Below are 15,220 nucleotides of genomic sequence, written 5' to 3'. Positions count from 1 at the left end.
GATAGTGTCACGCCCCAAATCTGGGACATAACATGGCCATGCTATCAAGGGGTACCCGCCCTCGATAACATGAAGCCTATCAATCATAATTAGCTTCAATCCATCATAAACAATGTATAATAAAAGATCCAATTCAATTATTCATCAAGCAAACAAACCAAAATTGGTTCAGAACGACTAAATCCAAAATCAAATACCAATCCACGTCTCAAAATTCATAAATAATTCACTATAAGTCCATAATCATCTCAGAAATTGTGATTCGACTACAAAATCTCCATGGTCGCTAGCATGGACCCTCAAGCCCGGATCATCCTTCGTTCCTAACCTTATTCGTCCAGTCTCTAGACAAAAAAAGAAAAAAAAATATGACTTATGAGCTACACCAGCTCAGTAAGTAAACCTTACACTGTCTTATCTGGATCAAGCATAAGTTTATACATGCATCAATATATCACTTAAAGAAGATGATCATTAGAATATAAAACTTTCATAATAGTATATCATAAATAAATCATACTCTTGCATATGTATAAATCATGCAATTTTTATAAACATAGTTTCTAATGTCATTTTACCATCAATCATAAATTTATAAATCATATTAACTTTATCAATAAAGTCATAAATCATTTGTCCTTTTGCCATATCATGCTTCTTAATAATTCTCTCAGACTAAATGCTAAGATCACTATTATACCCATGACAGGGCCATAATCATATACCAACTACCATCACCCGTTGGCAGGATCGTATACCAACTACTATTACCCGTTGGCAGGGTCGTATGCCAATTATTATTATCCACTGGCAGAGTCATACATAGCTATTTGAGAGCTTTTTTTCATGTTTCTTGAGATAAGCATTCTAAAATCATATTTTATCAAATCACATTTTCTTAAATCATGCATAAACAAGATACTAGATAATTTCATAAAATTCATGATGCCAAAATAATTGTTAATAGTAAAACAATCATGAAATCATTCTTTTCATAACGAGGCATACATTTCATAAATATGAAGTTCATATTTCATAAAAAAAATTATTCATATTAAAATATTCATAAATCACGATTTTACCATGAATCATGAATTTCACAATGCATATGCTTAATCCTTATTTTATTAAAATATAAAATAATTCTTTTCATGATAAAATGTCAATAATTTTAAAAGTAAGAAGTGTCAGGATTACTTACCTTTTTCGTCCTAATCCTTCAAACTTTGATAGATGAATTTATCAAACCTATTTAACATATTAAAAGCATCATTAATTTTTGTTTATTAATTCAATCATAAAGAAAGAAGACTGTAGATCGGGTGGTCAGTTCGATAGGCAGACCGGATACTGGGATAATTCAGGATCTTCTATACAAGGGTCAAATCTAGGTGACTCAATCAAGAAATCATGAGGTATGGATTGAAATGAAGGCCAAGATCAATCATATGGTTAATCAATAGAGATTTTAAGGGTATTCGACATGACCAGAGTGGGGTCCGACATCTTGCACGAATATGAAAGCGATTGCGAGCTTCTTTGGGTACCTTATCTCAAGTTCATACGAGCGTCCGTGAATCAGATGGAGAGAGAATAGAGGGAGAAAAATCCTAGAGAGAGGAGAGAGAGAAGAGAGAGAACCCTTTTTCTCTCTTTTTCCCCTTTTTTTCTTTTCTTTTCTTCTTCTTTCTTTTCTTTTCTTCTTTCTTCTCCTAGCCGAACAGAGGAAGGACACAAGGGGGGCCAAATGGCTCGTGCTCCGATGAGGTGCGACGACACGATCGGAGGTCCGACAGTAGTGACCGACGGTCACAGGGCAAGGCGACAATGCACGGGTGGCCGGCGGCAAGGACCAATCAGCATAAAATCATGGGGAAAAAAATATCAAAAAACAGGAGATTATTCTTTGTGGTGTTTTCCGGCCAAATCGGTGGCCGACGGTGAGCCCTGGGTCAAAGGGAGAAAGGGAAGAGGGAAAGGAAGGAGAGGAGCTTACCTCGAGCTCCGGCAATGTCTCCGACGTCGATTCAAGGTGAATACAGTGAGGGTATCTGCGGCTTCAACGGAAAAATTCTAGGAAAAAAAGAGGGAGGGGATCGGTGTTCACCGTAGGTGGCTTTGGAAAAGGGAGGGGAGGTTTTATAGAGTAGAGGGGAGGTCGATTCCTCCTCGAAATCGGCTTCCTCATCCACTGAAACCATGCAGAAGAAGACTCCGAGCGGGAGTCTTCAACCTCTTTTTTTTTATTTCCTTTTTTTTCTGGTGGCTTTGAGATTCGGGTTATCACAGATAACTTTGTTGTTGGTGATAGTGATGATGATGATGGAGCAGGTGAAGGGTCTGGTGCAAGTGATGGTGCTCATACATTTGACGTTGGCATTGATGACCCTCACTGGCTCAAGAGACACATGGATAAGGAGAGCCTCAGTTCCAACACTAGAGGCAACTAGGGCACAAATGGACAATACATATGTACGCCATTTGAGAAACCAAGTATATTCAGTCATAATCGGGTTGACCAAAAGCTAGACTTATTCTGAGTCAGACTGTTCAAACAGCCCTCACAAAACATACATGTCTGATACTTTTGCAACTTGAAGAGGGCAGCCACAACAATTCTAACAAGAGCATTGCTCACCCATGCTGATATGATGACATCTTTAAACATGGTGGTGACCTATCCCATTATCATCTTCATCACCATAGATACTCCCACTAACCATGACAGAGATGATAACCATTGTTATTTGCATTACCTATGTCACAACTGCAAGCAATATTGAATGGTTAAATAAAATTAATTTAATGCTCTTGTCTAATTAGATTGATCAATTTTATGATTAAGTAGGCTCTATTTGATACTCATCCTCAATAAATTGGTACACCATCTTCATACTTTAATATGTTTAGCTTTAGTACAATTTAGTTCAGCCTAACACTACTCTAACTACACAAACTATGATCCTCGAAAACTCAACTTACAATAAAATGATGTAAAATAACATGTCATAAATCATATTACTTTATGTTATTTTTATTTTATTTTTTGACTTTTTTACCAAAACTCAAAGCAAATTTGTTAAAACTGTCAACCCAAAACTCTACCGAAGGGAATAGACATCAAACTTCCAAAACCAAGTTTTAGAACCTCAGTGAGGACCAAGTCCAACTAGTGAGTTCAAAAAAGAAATGCAACATGATAAAAATCATACAAAGGTAAGCCTGTAACCAAAGAATTCTTGTAATGAAGGAAAAAGAGATGGCATACTAGACAAAAAATATTTTATTGCACAAGACAATATTAACAATACAATTAATTTATGGTTTCATGGAGCCTTCAACATGAGGAATAGATAACATTATATTAACTCCATATAGTAACCAATTTCTCAACTTAAATGTAGTGTTGAATAATTTGGAAAAAATAGTTATAAGCTATCACCGACAATGCATCATTATCTCCAACAATCAGAATCCATGCCTTGTAGGTTTGAAAGCATTCCATGTGGAGTCACATGGTAGGTACGAGGTCACACCAAAACCAACCAAAACAATGCCTACATTGACTATATAAAGAATTTAGTTACCATGAGACCAAGTCTTCTTACACAATATTAACTCATCCTTTGGATGTTTTCCTTTGCGATAACACCACCACCTTGCCAAATGCCTATGCATGCAGGATGTCACAGGTTCATAGCCTGAAAGCTTAATCTTAAGCTATCAGTTTGTAAGTCCATGACAAACAGGTTTACATTGTTGTAGTCCCGCAAGGGGAAGGGAGGGGTGGTTTTCCTCCACCCCATCGCTTAAGCTTTTCCTTTTTGGCTGTGAGTCTGTGACAAGGGGTCCTCTTCCTTTCATTCTTCAAATGATGAAATCCCTCTTCCACTTTGAAAACTTTTTTTCCATATTCTGTTCTTTTCCAACTAAACATTTGATACTGGATTTTCCATGTTATGCTATTTCCAACTTTTGTTGATTCATAGGCACGTTTCTTTTATGAGCCCAGATGTGCTGAATTAGTTAATTCACTGACAGTTTCTTCTATTTCAGTTTTCTTTGTTAATTCATCCAATGAGGAAGTTTATTGATGATATTCAGAACTTATTTTAACCTCGGTAATTGACTCCACACCTTGGCAATATCTTAAGCAAGATATTCAAGTGCATTAATTGCAGAATAATGAGTTCAGAATCATCCATCCCAGTGTTTGCATACTTGATTATTAAGAAAGAACACTTTCCATGTTGATGTACCTTTCTTTAACGATCATCCTAATACATCAGTCTTGCCATATACATAATACATAGCAAACCACTATAAATTCTTAAAAAGGTCTACTTGTATGAATGTTAAGTATCTACTTCTTCAGGTGAAACCATCTAATTCCATAACAGCAAGTTTTCTTTTCCAATTGCCAAAAAAGATTTTGCGAGCAAATCCCCTGAGAAAAGACCAGTTGAAAAAAAGGTAGCGTACAAAAACTATCCAGGAAAAAACATGTAAGAAGTTGCACAAAAAGTTAATTAACCACCTTCCATCCATGAGCTCCAGTGCTAGAAGTCCAAACCGATTGACAAATTCAGAATAAATCCTTCGAGTAGGATAACCAGCAAGACTTATCCGAACAGCCTCCAGGACACCCTATATAGAACCCAAAGCCATGACCACATATGCCATGCAACTCAAAGAAAAAAAAATGCTAAATAGAAAAATATGCAGAGAGTATGGAACCAAAAAAAGTATCCAATCATGGCATAGCAAAATATCAACCCTGATGCACAGCTAATAAAGTTCCAACCAGGGAAAATAAAACACTGAAATTTAAATAGGAAAGAGTACAGTTTAACAAAGATACCAAAGTCTGAGACCAATTACTAATCATCTTAGATGTACCTAAATATGTTAAAGCATGATCTAGAAACAAGCTGATTTTGAATAAAGCTGGTAGATTGTCTTTAGATGGACTGCAAAGGCACCAGAAGCATAAGGCATTAGATCATATTGCACCTAGGTCCAAGCACAAAGGCATTATCCACCTGGAAATGATGTTCCATCATAAATACATAAAAGTTATTTTTTCTGTCTTTGTACAGCAACCTCATCCAGAAAAATGGAAATCATAGGCTATCAGATATTGAGATCTACTAGGTACTATAATCTAATGCATAAGAAACAGGGAATTGAGAGATGTGAACATTACAGATATGCTTTCTATCCAAAGTTCACTAAACAATATCATATAAAGAAAGCAACATTCCACTTAAATGAAATAGAGGCAACCCATATTTGAACAGTATATACAAGTGATATTCTTCTCAGATGGAGGAGAGGCAGGCCACCATTGATAAGTGTACAAGAAAACGATGTGCAGAGACATGTAATCGAAAAGATTGTCGTTTTCCAGAATGGACCAACAGAAAATGTCAATGTTGTGCATCTAGAAAGCAAAAATGCCATTTCTTTTGAGGCGACGTGTACAGGGAGACGAACAGTACAGCAGACTGGGTTGTAACATATGTGGCCGATCATATAGAGACTACTTTATGGACTTCTATTTCTACGGCTCCCACTCAGCTTTTGAATATTTTACACACTGATTCTCATGGATGTATTTACTCGAGGACAATATAATATATCCAGTTTTACCTCAAAACCATTTCTTTTTCAGTGCATGGATATAAATGTGATGAATGACGATATGCATAAATACAAAAACTAATCGGGTCTCAAATAAAGCAGCATAAAAATCAATGAGGCATGAGGCATGTATGACTGCAGAAAGCAAACAGTGACAACTGGGACAAGGGAACACGGTCAATAATGAAGCATGGTACATCTAGTATCATTGTTGGACATTCTGTAGTATCTCGCTCCCTCCAAAGGGTTGAAACAGATGGTTGATAAAGAGAACATGCATAAGCTGAATATGTTACATATGCAATTACATAGTAGATGAACAAACAAGAGAACAAATTACATAGCTCCGCAGTCACTGAACCCAACACCGATATTGCATGCATGTCAGCTGTTGAAATAATCTAATGTATACTAAGCAGCAAGAATTGCCGATGACTTCATCATTATTGCAGACAAAGCAAATAATCCCGCGTTAACTGTATGGTGACAGGAGAACAATTCCCCAGATGTCAAAGCAAACATATCAAACTTGCTAGACCCTATACAAGGAACTTTGCTTGATCAGTTACAGAACAGAAGCAAAACCTTCAAATTTGCACATCATAAGCTCTGATTTTTGAAATCTTAATGACACAGGATAACATTCTGCATTTCTGGTTTCAAGTGCTGGCCATGCCAAGGTATTACAGGCATCCTTCATGGGTCGGCGTAACACCTGTTAAATCCATTCTAATATTTTTAACTATAATGGAATTTTAGTTTTCATTTTATTTATTTTTGCTTTGTTGCAGAACAGCACTTGTGCCACACTACATAGCACACGTTGCAGCAGCAGGTGACCAGCACAGGTGTCAATACCGATACCTAAACTATTGATTGCATCCGAATTTTCTTGTCCGCAGCAAGTAGATATTTACTGTTCCTTGAGACAACAAGTGCATATATAAGAAAAACAACACACCAATATATATAAAAGAATATGTTGCAGGCATAATCAAAGAGATAAAATGGAAAAAAAAATAGATACATTTCAGAAAAAGATTCCAGATGAGCATCGGAAGACGAGTACCAAAGTTAACAAGCCTTGAATATGATAATACTAAAAAAAGGCCAAAGTAATGCTACTGACCCCACATCGCAATTGATGTAAGACACTCTGATTCTCGAACTTTTGAGGACGGTTTAAAGAGCTTGGTTTTATACAGCGTACATAATGAGGCTCTGTTGAGTTGAGTGTTTCCATAAGGGCTTGAAGTTGTTGCTTGGAAGATTAGTTGACGAAACATGTCAAAAAGAAAAATTAACCACCAAAAGACTTACAAACTAAATAAGTGAAAGCAATAATATGAATGATGAATGAAGAAAATCTATGGAAGCTCAAAACATATTACATAAAATTTAAAAAACAATAAAATGCAAAATATTCTTGGCACACAGAATCCAGTTTAACATGGCATTAAATGTACAGCGGCAGAAAATATGAAAAGTTCTGGTAATCATAAATGGATAATTCTGCAGAACTTCAGATTAATATTTTGGAATGATCATGGATACCATTACTAAGATGAATAAACCAAAACTACACACAATAACCATCTTGACTAGATAGCAACCAACTAAAGACACTTGATACTACATAGCTATTTCCTAGATCATCATCTCGCCCAATCCTCTTCCCATAAAAATTAAAAGCACTACCTTATATCAAAAAATGTTCCCTGGAGGGATTGAGCAGATATTTATGACCAAACATCAACCAAATACTGACCATCTACAAGTTGGTGCTAAATTACTCCTCAAGGGCAATGTCACGCAAGAAAAGAGCTAGCATGAAACCATGAGGCTAGTTGACAAGTTAGGGGGCCTGACTTGTCAATTGCAGCTTATGTTCATGCAATCAGAGAAGGTTTAAGTAATTCATCAGTAATGCACAAATTGTAGACCAAAGAGACAAAAGGAAACAAGGCCCCACATTTCCTAGACATAACCTGAAAGAGGGAGGATGACAAGATTTAACAACAGTAATTCCACATTAAGGCACAAATTGTAAGCCAAAAGGTCAAAAGAAATAAGGTCCCACATTCCTAGATCTAGATCAAAAATTGAAGCACCATTTGTGTTGTGCCCCTACTACGGTAGACATTGAAACACCTAGCCAAAACCCAGGAACAAAAATAAGTAACCAAACAGATAAAGCACAACTTGTGATAGATTCTGCCACAAGCTTTATGCACCACTCTTTACTAGTATGAAGCATTGAAGGTGGTGCATCCAAGTTTAAATGGCACTGGCAGGACAACAAGGGATTAAATAGAAAAGTAATCCCATTTTCCAACATAAGTTTTACAAGATCAAGATTCAAGAACTGAACATCTAGTCACCAAGTATTGCTTTATTGCAGTCAAAGGAATATCAAAGCCCTGAAAATCATATAAAACCTTTTCAATAAGAAGATTCATAAAGATAAAAGGGATTTCACCAATCCTTGATATCACGTCCTTTTTATGCTATATGACTAATGCAAGAAAAAGCAGCATCAGTTACCACTGTATAACATGACAGCCAACCACTTATCTAAGAGTATTCTCCAAACAAATTAAAAGAAGAAGAAGAATTAGTCTTCACAACCTGGTTACTGAATGATTTCTGGTCCCATGAAAGCACCTCAGACTTTATCATATCTATATGGTCACAATATTCCCTTTTGCTGGTGCAGTTTCCAAAATATCTTGTTTAACTCTGGATCATGGATTCCACCGGAGTTGTCCACGCAAGGATTTTTGTATTTATTCTAAAGACTATTTATCCTGTCCAAACCAGCAGTCCGAATACTGCTGCTTCATTTAATCTAGCACTATCCATTCACTCAGATAGCTTCAAGGTTCAATGTATATACCAAATGGAGTTTATAACCTTATGTACCACTTCTTGAGGTAGCTCTCCATGCATTTCAGCTTTCACAAAGGCCACAGCAGCTGCCAGTCCACCCAAGTTCCATCCACATAGATTTCACCAGTGTCAAAGACTTGCAATGAATCATCCCAAATTCCACATTGTTGTCATTTCTGACAGGGATGAATCCTACCCATGACTATTCATGGATCAGATAGGTAGGAAATGGCTGGATATCAATTTTGAGCACTAGAAGATAGAAGGAATGAAAATTGGGAAGTAGAGGGCAGCAATCAGGCCCAGCCAAAAGAATTGTCGACTTTACCTCAGTACAAATGCTTCCTTTAGTAGGAACAGCAACCCTTTTCAATTTCTGATCAAGTCATTAAACAACTGTACTATAGTCTTCTACCAGAACGTCCCATTTTGGCTATTGATCATCAGACCAGAGAAAAGTCCCGTGAACAGATCTTGAGTTACAAGTACGAACCCATGATATTCTACAATACAACTAAAAAAAAATGAGTTTCTGTTAAGATTTCGGGAACCATTTAAGTTAAAAGCTAACGATCATTGAATCCAATATCCTCAAATTCCAAGAAGATGCAAGTGTCATTATTATGAGTTGTCACATCATGGTTAATAAACAAACCCCAAGAGAATTCTTTCAGCAGATTCAACATTTCCTTTCCTGCTCAAACATCAAGAAATGCTCCATGCCCTGCACCATCTAAAATCCCATTTAAATATTGAGTTTTGTTTGACAGAAGCAACTCACAGGCAAACTTTTATTCTCAACAAAATTTCTTTAAGCACCATCAAACTTACCATCCTTGAATGCCATAATGACATTTGCACATGTTTTCAGAAACTACTGAAACAGGACAATCCAACCGGCACCATACTATTCTAGCTGCAACCTAGCACCCTAGGGTATCGGGATGCCAAAGCAGCTATACTGGAATGTATTAGCCGTACGAGTCCATGCTAATGGTTTTTCAATTTTTTCAATATGTCAATTTGGGTACATACCATCTGTCCAGGCACCATACTAATACTGTAACATACCAGTAGGAAAACGATACAAGGTTTGGTACCAGTATTTAAAACATCGATTCACGCATATCTAACTCTTCTTTTAAAACACCTTATCTAACAAAATCATAACCACAATGAATTATCTCCTAGAACTTCTCTAAACAGCTATGGAAGCAAGCATAATTCCCTATTAAATCAACTCTTGTCCCTACTCAGGTTCAGCAAGGACCTTGAATTTCTACTTCTTCAAGCAAGGCTACTTGCTCATTAAGTCACTATAATACGTTATAAAACATTTCTTGCAAACATATGAGAGAAGGTACATTCAACTTCTTGTAGATTTGAAGGGCCCTTTGATGACTTGGCCAAAACTAGCACCTCTCAAAAAACAAAAGCATAATAAATTGTTACTGAAAATGAAGGGAGGCTGTTGGCCCGTGTCCCGCCCCGAATTCTTGGGACTCCCTTGCTGCACCTGCAGCAACCCGGAAGGTTCTTTTAATTTTCTGGGAGCCCCCTCCTTCAGGGTTTGTCAAGGTCAACTTCGATGGCGGTGTTAGAGATGGCAGGAGTGGTGCGAGCTATGTCATCCAAGGTCCGGATGCTAGACTGTTGGCTGCGGGGGGCTCACATCTTTTTGAGCCTTCCATCTCGGAAAAGGAGCTTCATGCCACTTGGGCGGATATTATCTGCATGAGACAGGAGTTGTGGATGGAGAGAATTTTTATCGAGGGTAACTCCGTCACAGTCATCGGCTGGTTCCAGGATGAGGCGAAGCATCTGGAAGCTCATCCGCTCCTCCACGACATCTAGAGGACCCTTCGTCATTCCAGCGAGACATCTATTCGACATGACTTTCGAGAGACAAACTGCATGATAGATTAGGTTGCATCCTTTGTTGCCGACCATACCCGAGACTGGGCCTGACGTCGGGGTGACACTTCCCCACAGGCCCTGCAGTATATTTTATGTTTTGATTTCTTGGGTTGTACTCATGCTGAAATGGTGTGATCATCAGCTTGTACCAAAAAAAAAGAAAAAAACAAAGAGAGGCAAAATCTATCTCTAAACTGCAAAAGCTCCAACAAAGTTGAAATCAAGAAATCACCGACCAGCTACCTGTCATCCAAGTACAAAATCCTTTCCTCTAACTAATCCTCCAGGTTGGAGAAACCTAGAGAATTAATTCTTATGAGCCCAACTCACAAAATCAGCACAATTCCTGCAGATTACCATTCTCTCAAGCAGAGAAGGGTATGTAGCAGCATTTTCAGCAAGCTGTGACCTTCTCATCAAAAAGAGCAGCATTCTTAGATTTTTCTCTAAATCGATAAAATTGCATAACATTTCTCATGCATTCTTCTTTACTGCCTTAATTGTAACATTTGAAATAAAATTCAATTCTGACGAGTCATTGTGAGTTTCACTGAGTTCATTCTTTGGCAAACTGTGTTTCAAGTTTCGGTATGAACCATACCAGCTCAGTATGATATGCCCCATAATGGCCAGTATGAGTCAGTATGTAAAACCATGCCAGGAAAGAATAATGAAGAACTCAGCCTTGAGAGGCCTTTTGTTCAAAAGAACTTCTAGCGACCTTAACCAACCTTTAGATCTTCTTTCACAAGACATACCAGCAAAGAACAAGTCATAACAACTCAAAAACTTCATTCTTGCAAAAAGGCATATACAGTAGGGACCTAGGGGTTATCTCCACCCTTTATAAATGCAAACAAAAGTTCTAGCAGTTTTAGATGGTAACCAACTTGGTCAGACACTGATTTGACGAAGTCCTTAATATAATATTGTACAAATGCATAACTAATTTAAATACATCTCATGCCAAATATGAAGAAAGACGTAAGTTAGCTCCATTCATTTACAAGGGAAGCTGCGATTCAAATCACCAAGAGAAAATCTTGGGAAAAAGAAACCTCTATGCAGGAACATTCAACAATCAACTACGACACAATTTCTCTAGCAAATATATATGGGTGAGATTTTTGTTCCTTGCTGGGATAAATTACAAACATAATAAAAATATGTTTCCAAGACATTCCAAAAAACAAGAAACTAATTATTAATAAAAGAATAACTTTATCAGTTATCCAGTCTCGTTTGAAAACCTTTCAAAACACAAATTGCACATAGCAAATGAACAGAATAAGATTTTTATAAACATCCTTACAAAATCAAATGACATATATCTTTTCTATGTCAACAGCTTTCAGGGAGAAACTTCTGCTTTAAAAGACTACTCAACCATCCTACATTTTCACCAATGCAGATATCCAAGTCTAAAGATTATATATCAACAGTATACATGACGGAAGCTCTTGACCATGCTATCGATCAATTGGACCTTCAACAGTCACATTAAATCATATGACTAAAGAGACCAGACAGGTGGCCAACATATGTGTGTCTTAAAACAAACCGAGCCTCCCGTACCCTTAGAAGGCATCTCACTGAACTTGCCCTCTTTTATATCTTTGAAAAAATTCAAGCTGTTAAAATGAAATCTGATACTGAAAGAAATGAAGTTGCTGAAATCCTATTTTAAAAATCCCACAAAATCTGAGATTTTTACTTAAGGAACTATTTCACAAACCCACTTAAGGAACCATTTCAGAAATCCCACAATTTGGGATCTCTGCTTATTCTGTCTTCTCACTAAAGGAACCTAGTTTCTCTCCTAGTTATCCATGCTTCTCAGGTCCATGACACATTTTAAGATTCAATTTGTAGAGATGAAAGTACATAACAGCCGACATCAAGGTTGTACTGACGCACAATGCAATGCTGGAGATAGCACAACACCTACACCATATGCGAGTGGGGGTGTAGCAATAACCAGCAACATGCTCAGTATGACATGCTATGGACCAACCAATAAAGGTCGGTACTTAAACCCTTGATAAAATCAAGGTTCTAAATCCCCTAGGATGAGGCTGTCCCAATTTTCCTATGGAACAGAGTGCGCCGCTGTCCAATCCCGCCCCGACACTTCAGGCAGGGGATGTCCCAAGACGTGATCAGGACGTTGAAACAATGGTGAGAGTGAGACAATCCTGTCCCAACACTTGGGACAATACCCCATCCTAGCGTCCCACCGGAACTTGAGTCCCCGGCTAAAATATTGCATCCACATGCTATTATACAAATCATTAAAAGGATTGGCTGCTTTGCTACCATTTGTCACAAACCCAAGGAACAAACATTACAGAAACATTAATGATACAAGCCATTGCTAAATGTTCTGGAAACCAAGCTTTTTCAGCATGTGCAAGTTTGATACCTTAAATCTCGAAGCCACAGAAGAAAATTTGTATGATGATCTAGAAGACTCCGGAAGTGAAGCAAACAGACCAGAAATGAAAGAACACCGTGATGAAGACAAAAGATTGCAGTGTTCTACAACAATATAATCTCGATTTTTGTCCAAAAAAGAATCTGTTTGATATGTCACCTGTAACAGAATAGAATCATCATGGAATTGCATTTTATTTGACAAAACTTTCAGGCTATTGTCTTGCTTTAGAGAGTTCACATGACATACCTTCCCAGCATAGTGGGATATGGTAAAATCGGTTTCAGAAAACTTTGCCCTTTCTAATCTGGGATGTGATCGGACGCTCTGAAACAGCTTGGTAGAAAATGTCTCATGTGTTGACTTTGGAAACATACTGCAAATATGAACAATCACAGTTAGAGTGAGATCACTATATAACTCTTTCATCAGTCACAACCTTGTAGCTGGAAGAAGAAATTTTTCTTTACCAAGCTTCATCCAGGAGTGAGATTATTCCAATCGGTCTCTGCAGAAAAATATGTGAAACATGAGTCATCTCCAGTAGCAGCATGAGACATGAGAGCACAACGTGCAAAAGAACAATGTCAAAGTGGACAAAAGATAAAGTGTGGCAAGTCTATGAGGCTAAAGACTAACACAGACATGGTTTTTACATTAGACATGGTTTTTACATTTAGCATTACAGAAAAACCCAGTATACTCTACGAACTGATGATAAATAACATTTCAACCAAGTTCCATGGTTTTCACTGATTATGTTTAGAAATAATTTTTCTATGTTCTCTTACGCAGAGATTCAAGTCCCAGTGGGACGTCCTCCGGGACACTAGGATAGAGTATCATTTCATGTGTTGGGACAGGCCATCCCGCTAGCATCCTAGCATCCCGATCGGAATGCCTTGGGACATCCTTTGTCCCAAGTGTCGGGATGGGCAGGACAGCAAGGCATTCCGTTTCATAGGAAAATCGGGACAGCCTCATCCCACAGGATTTAAAACCTTGCTCTTAAGTATAATATTCAGCTAATAGAATAATATTTTCTATATGGATAATACAAAGCTCCAAGTGCCAAATAATTTTGTCATCAACATGAATGTGTCAAAATTTTATTCTGTTCTACTTCTCAAGAAAATAGTCTATAAAGTGACCCAGCACTATGGCATTACATACAACATGAGAATTGACCCAGATCATCAACCCATCTTTTCTAAATTTATTGATACACAGGAATATGCTCACTGCCAGCAGTTCTTCTAGATCCAGCAAGCAATGGAGGAAATAGTTTCCTTCCCTTTGTCGACAGAATTTACCATCAAATAGAGATAGATTGTGGTAGCCTGTTGGTGAGCAATATAACCAGATGTTACCTGACCTAAGTATTTTCCAGTCCAAAATTTGGACCCAAACTAAACACACTTCATCGCTCTGGGTTGGGTTTAACTACATATGATTTTACTGAGCTAGACCCGACATTATACATTAATTTTAGTTTGGTTCATGTTATCCCGAGAATTTGGAGTACACTAAACCCCAATGGCTGCAATAGCAACTATTAATTTCAGTTCTCATAGCCCAACTGCATATGAGTTTACTGAGCTAGACCCGACATTGTACATTAATTTTAGTTTGGTTCATGTTATCCTGAGAATTTGGAGTGCAGTAAAACCCAATGGCTGCAATATCAACTACTAATTTCAGTTCTCATAGACAATGTATTTGTAAAACAGAACACTGACTATTATTTTAATACATGCAGAAAAAGTATACTCGTAAGAAAATAGAAGGAATAACCAATTTCTATTGAAAAAAAATCTTATAGGAGATATCTAGTGGATAATGGCTAGCAATTTGATGGCAAGAAACACAAGATAACAGGACCATATGATTATTAGGACAAAAAAAAAAAACAGAGAGAAGACCTAGAAAGTACTAATTCGAGGTTAGAAAAAAATTTGTTCCCATGTTTAATATAGAAACAAATAGAAACCTTCTCAATCAAATCCAGAACATCTTGATTATCTATGAATTCAATATAGCTCCAGTTGATTTCCTCATTTCTGTAATCCTCCTGCTCCATTTTAAATACATGCTGAAATAGGAATAAACAATTAGGTAAGATAGCATACACCAATATATATTAAAAAAAAAAAAAAAAAGTTTGGATCCCCCCCATGGTGGGCGTATGGCAGGGAAAACAGAAGTACAACATGTAAAGCTCACCTCATTAAAATGTTGTTGGAGCTTCTCATTTGCAAAGTTAATGCAGAATTGCTCAAAGCTGGCAGAAAAATAAAGAAATGGTAAAATAAAGGGGGAAAAATGCAAGTTGCACGG

At 37.3% G+C, this 15,220-nt stretch overlaps 1 protein-coding gene across 1 annotated transcript in view; it reads right to left on the bottom strand.

Moving 5' to 3' along the window:
* Positions 1–15,220, bottom strand: part of LOC105041846 (protein OPAQUE1-like) — a 61,640-nt gene that overhangs the window by 33,151 nt on the left and 13,269 nt on the right. The window contains 7 exon segments of the mRNA XM_073253939.1: positions 4,538–4,647; positions 6,773–6,904; positions 12,872–13,042; positions 13,133–13,259; positions 13,354–13,391; positions 14,874–14,975; positions 15,107–15,164. Of these exon segments, the coding sequence (XP_073110040.1) occupies positions 4,538–4,647; positions 6,773–6,904; positions 12,872–13,042; positions 13,133–13,259; positions 13,354–13,391; positions 14,874–14,975; positions 15,107–15,164 (738 nt within the window).

This window comes from Elaeis guineensis, chromosome 3, assembly GCF_000442705.2.
Source record: "Elaeis guineensis isolate ETL-2024a chromosome 3, EG11, whole genome shotgun sequence".
Taxonomy (NCBI): domain Eukaryota; kingdom Viridiplantae; phylum Streptophyta; class Magnoliopsida; order Arecales; family Arecaceae; genus Elaeis; species Elaeis guineensis.
Note: the sequence above shows the minus strand (reverse complement) of the source record. Positions and strands in the feature narration are given on the sequence as shown.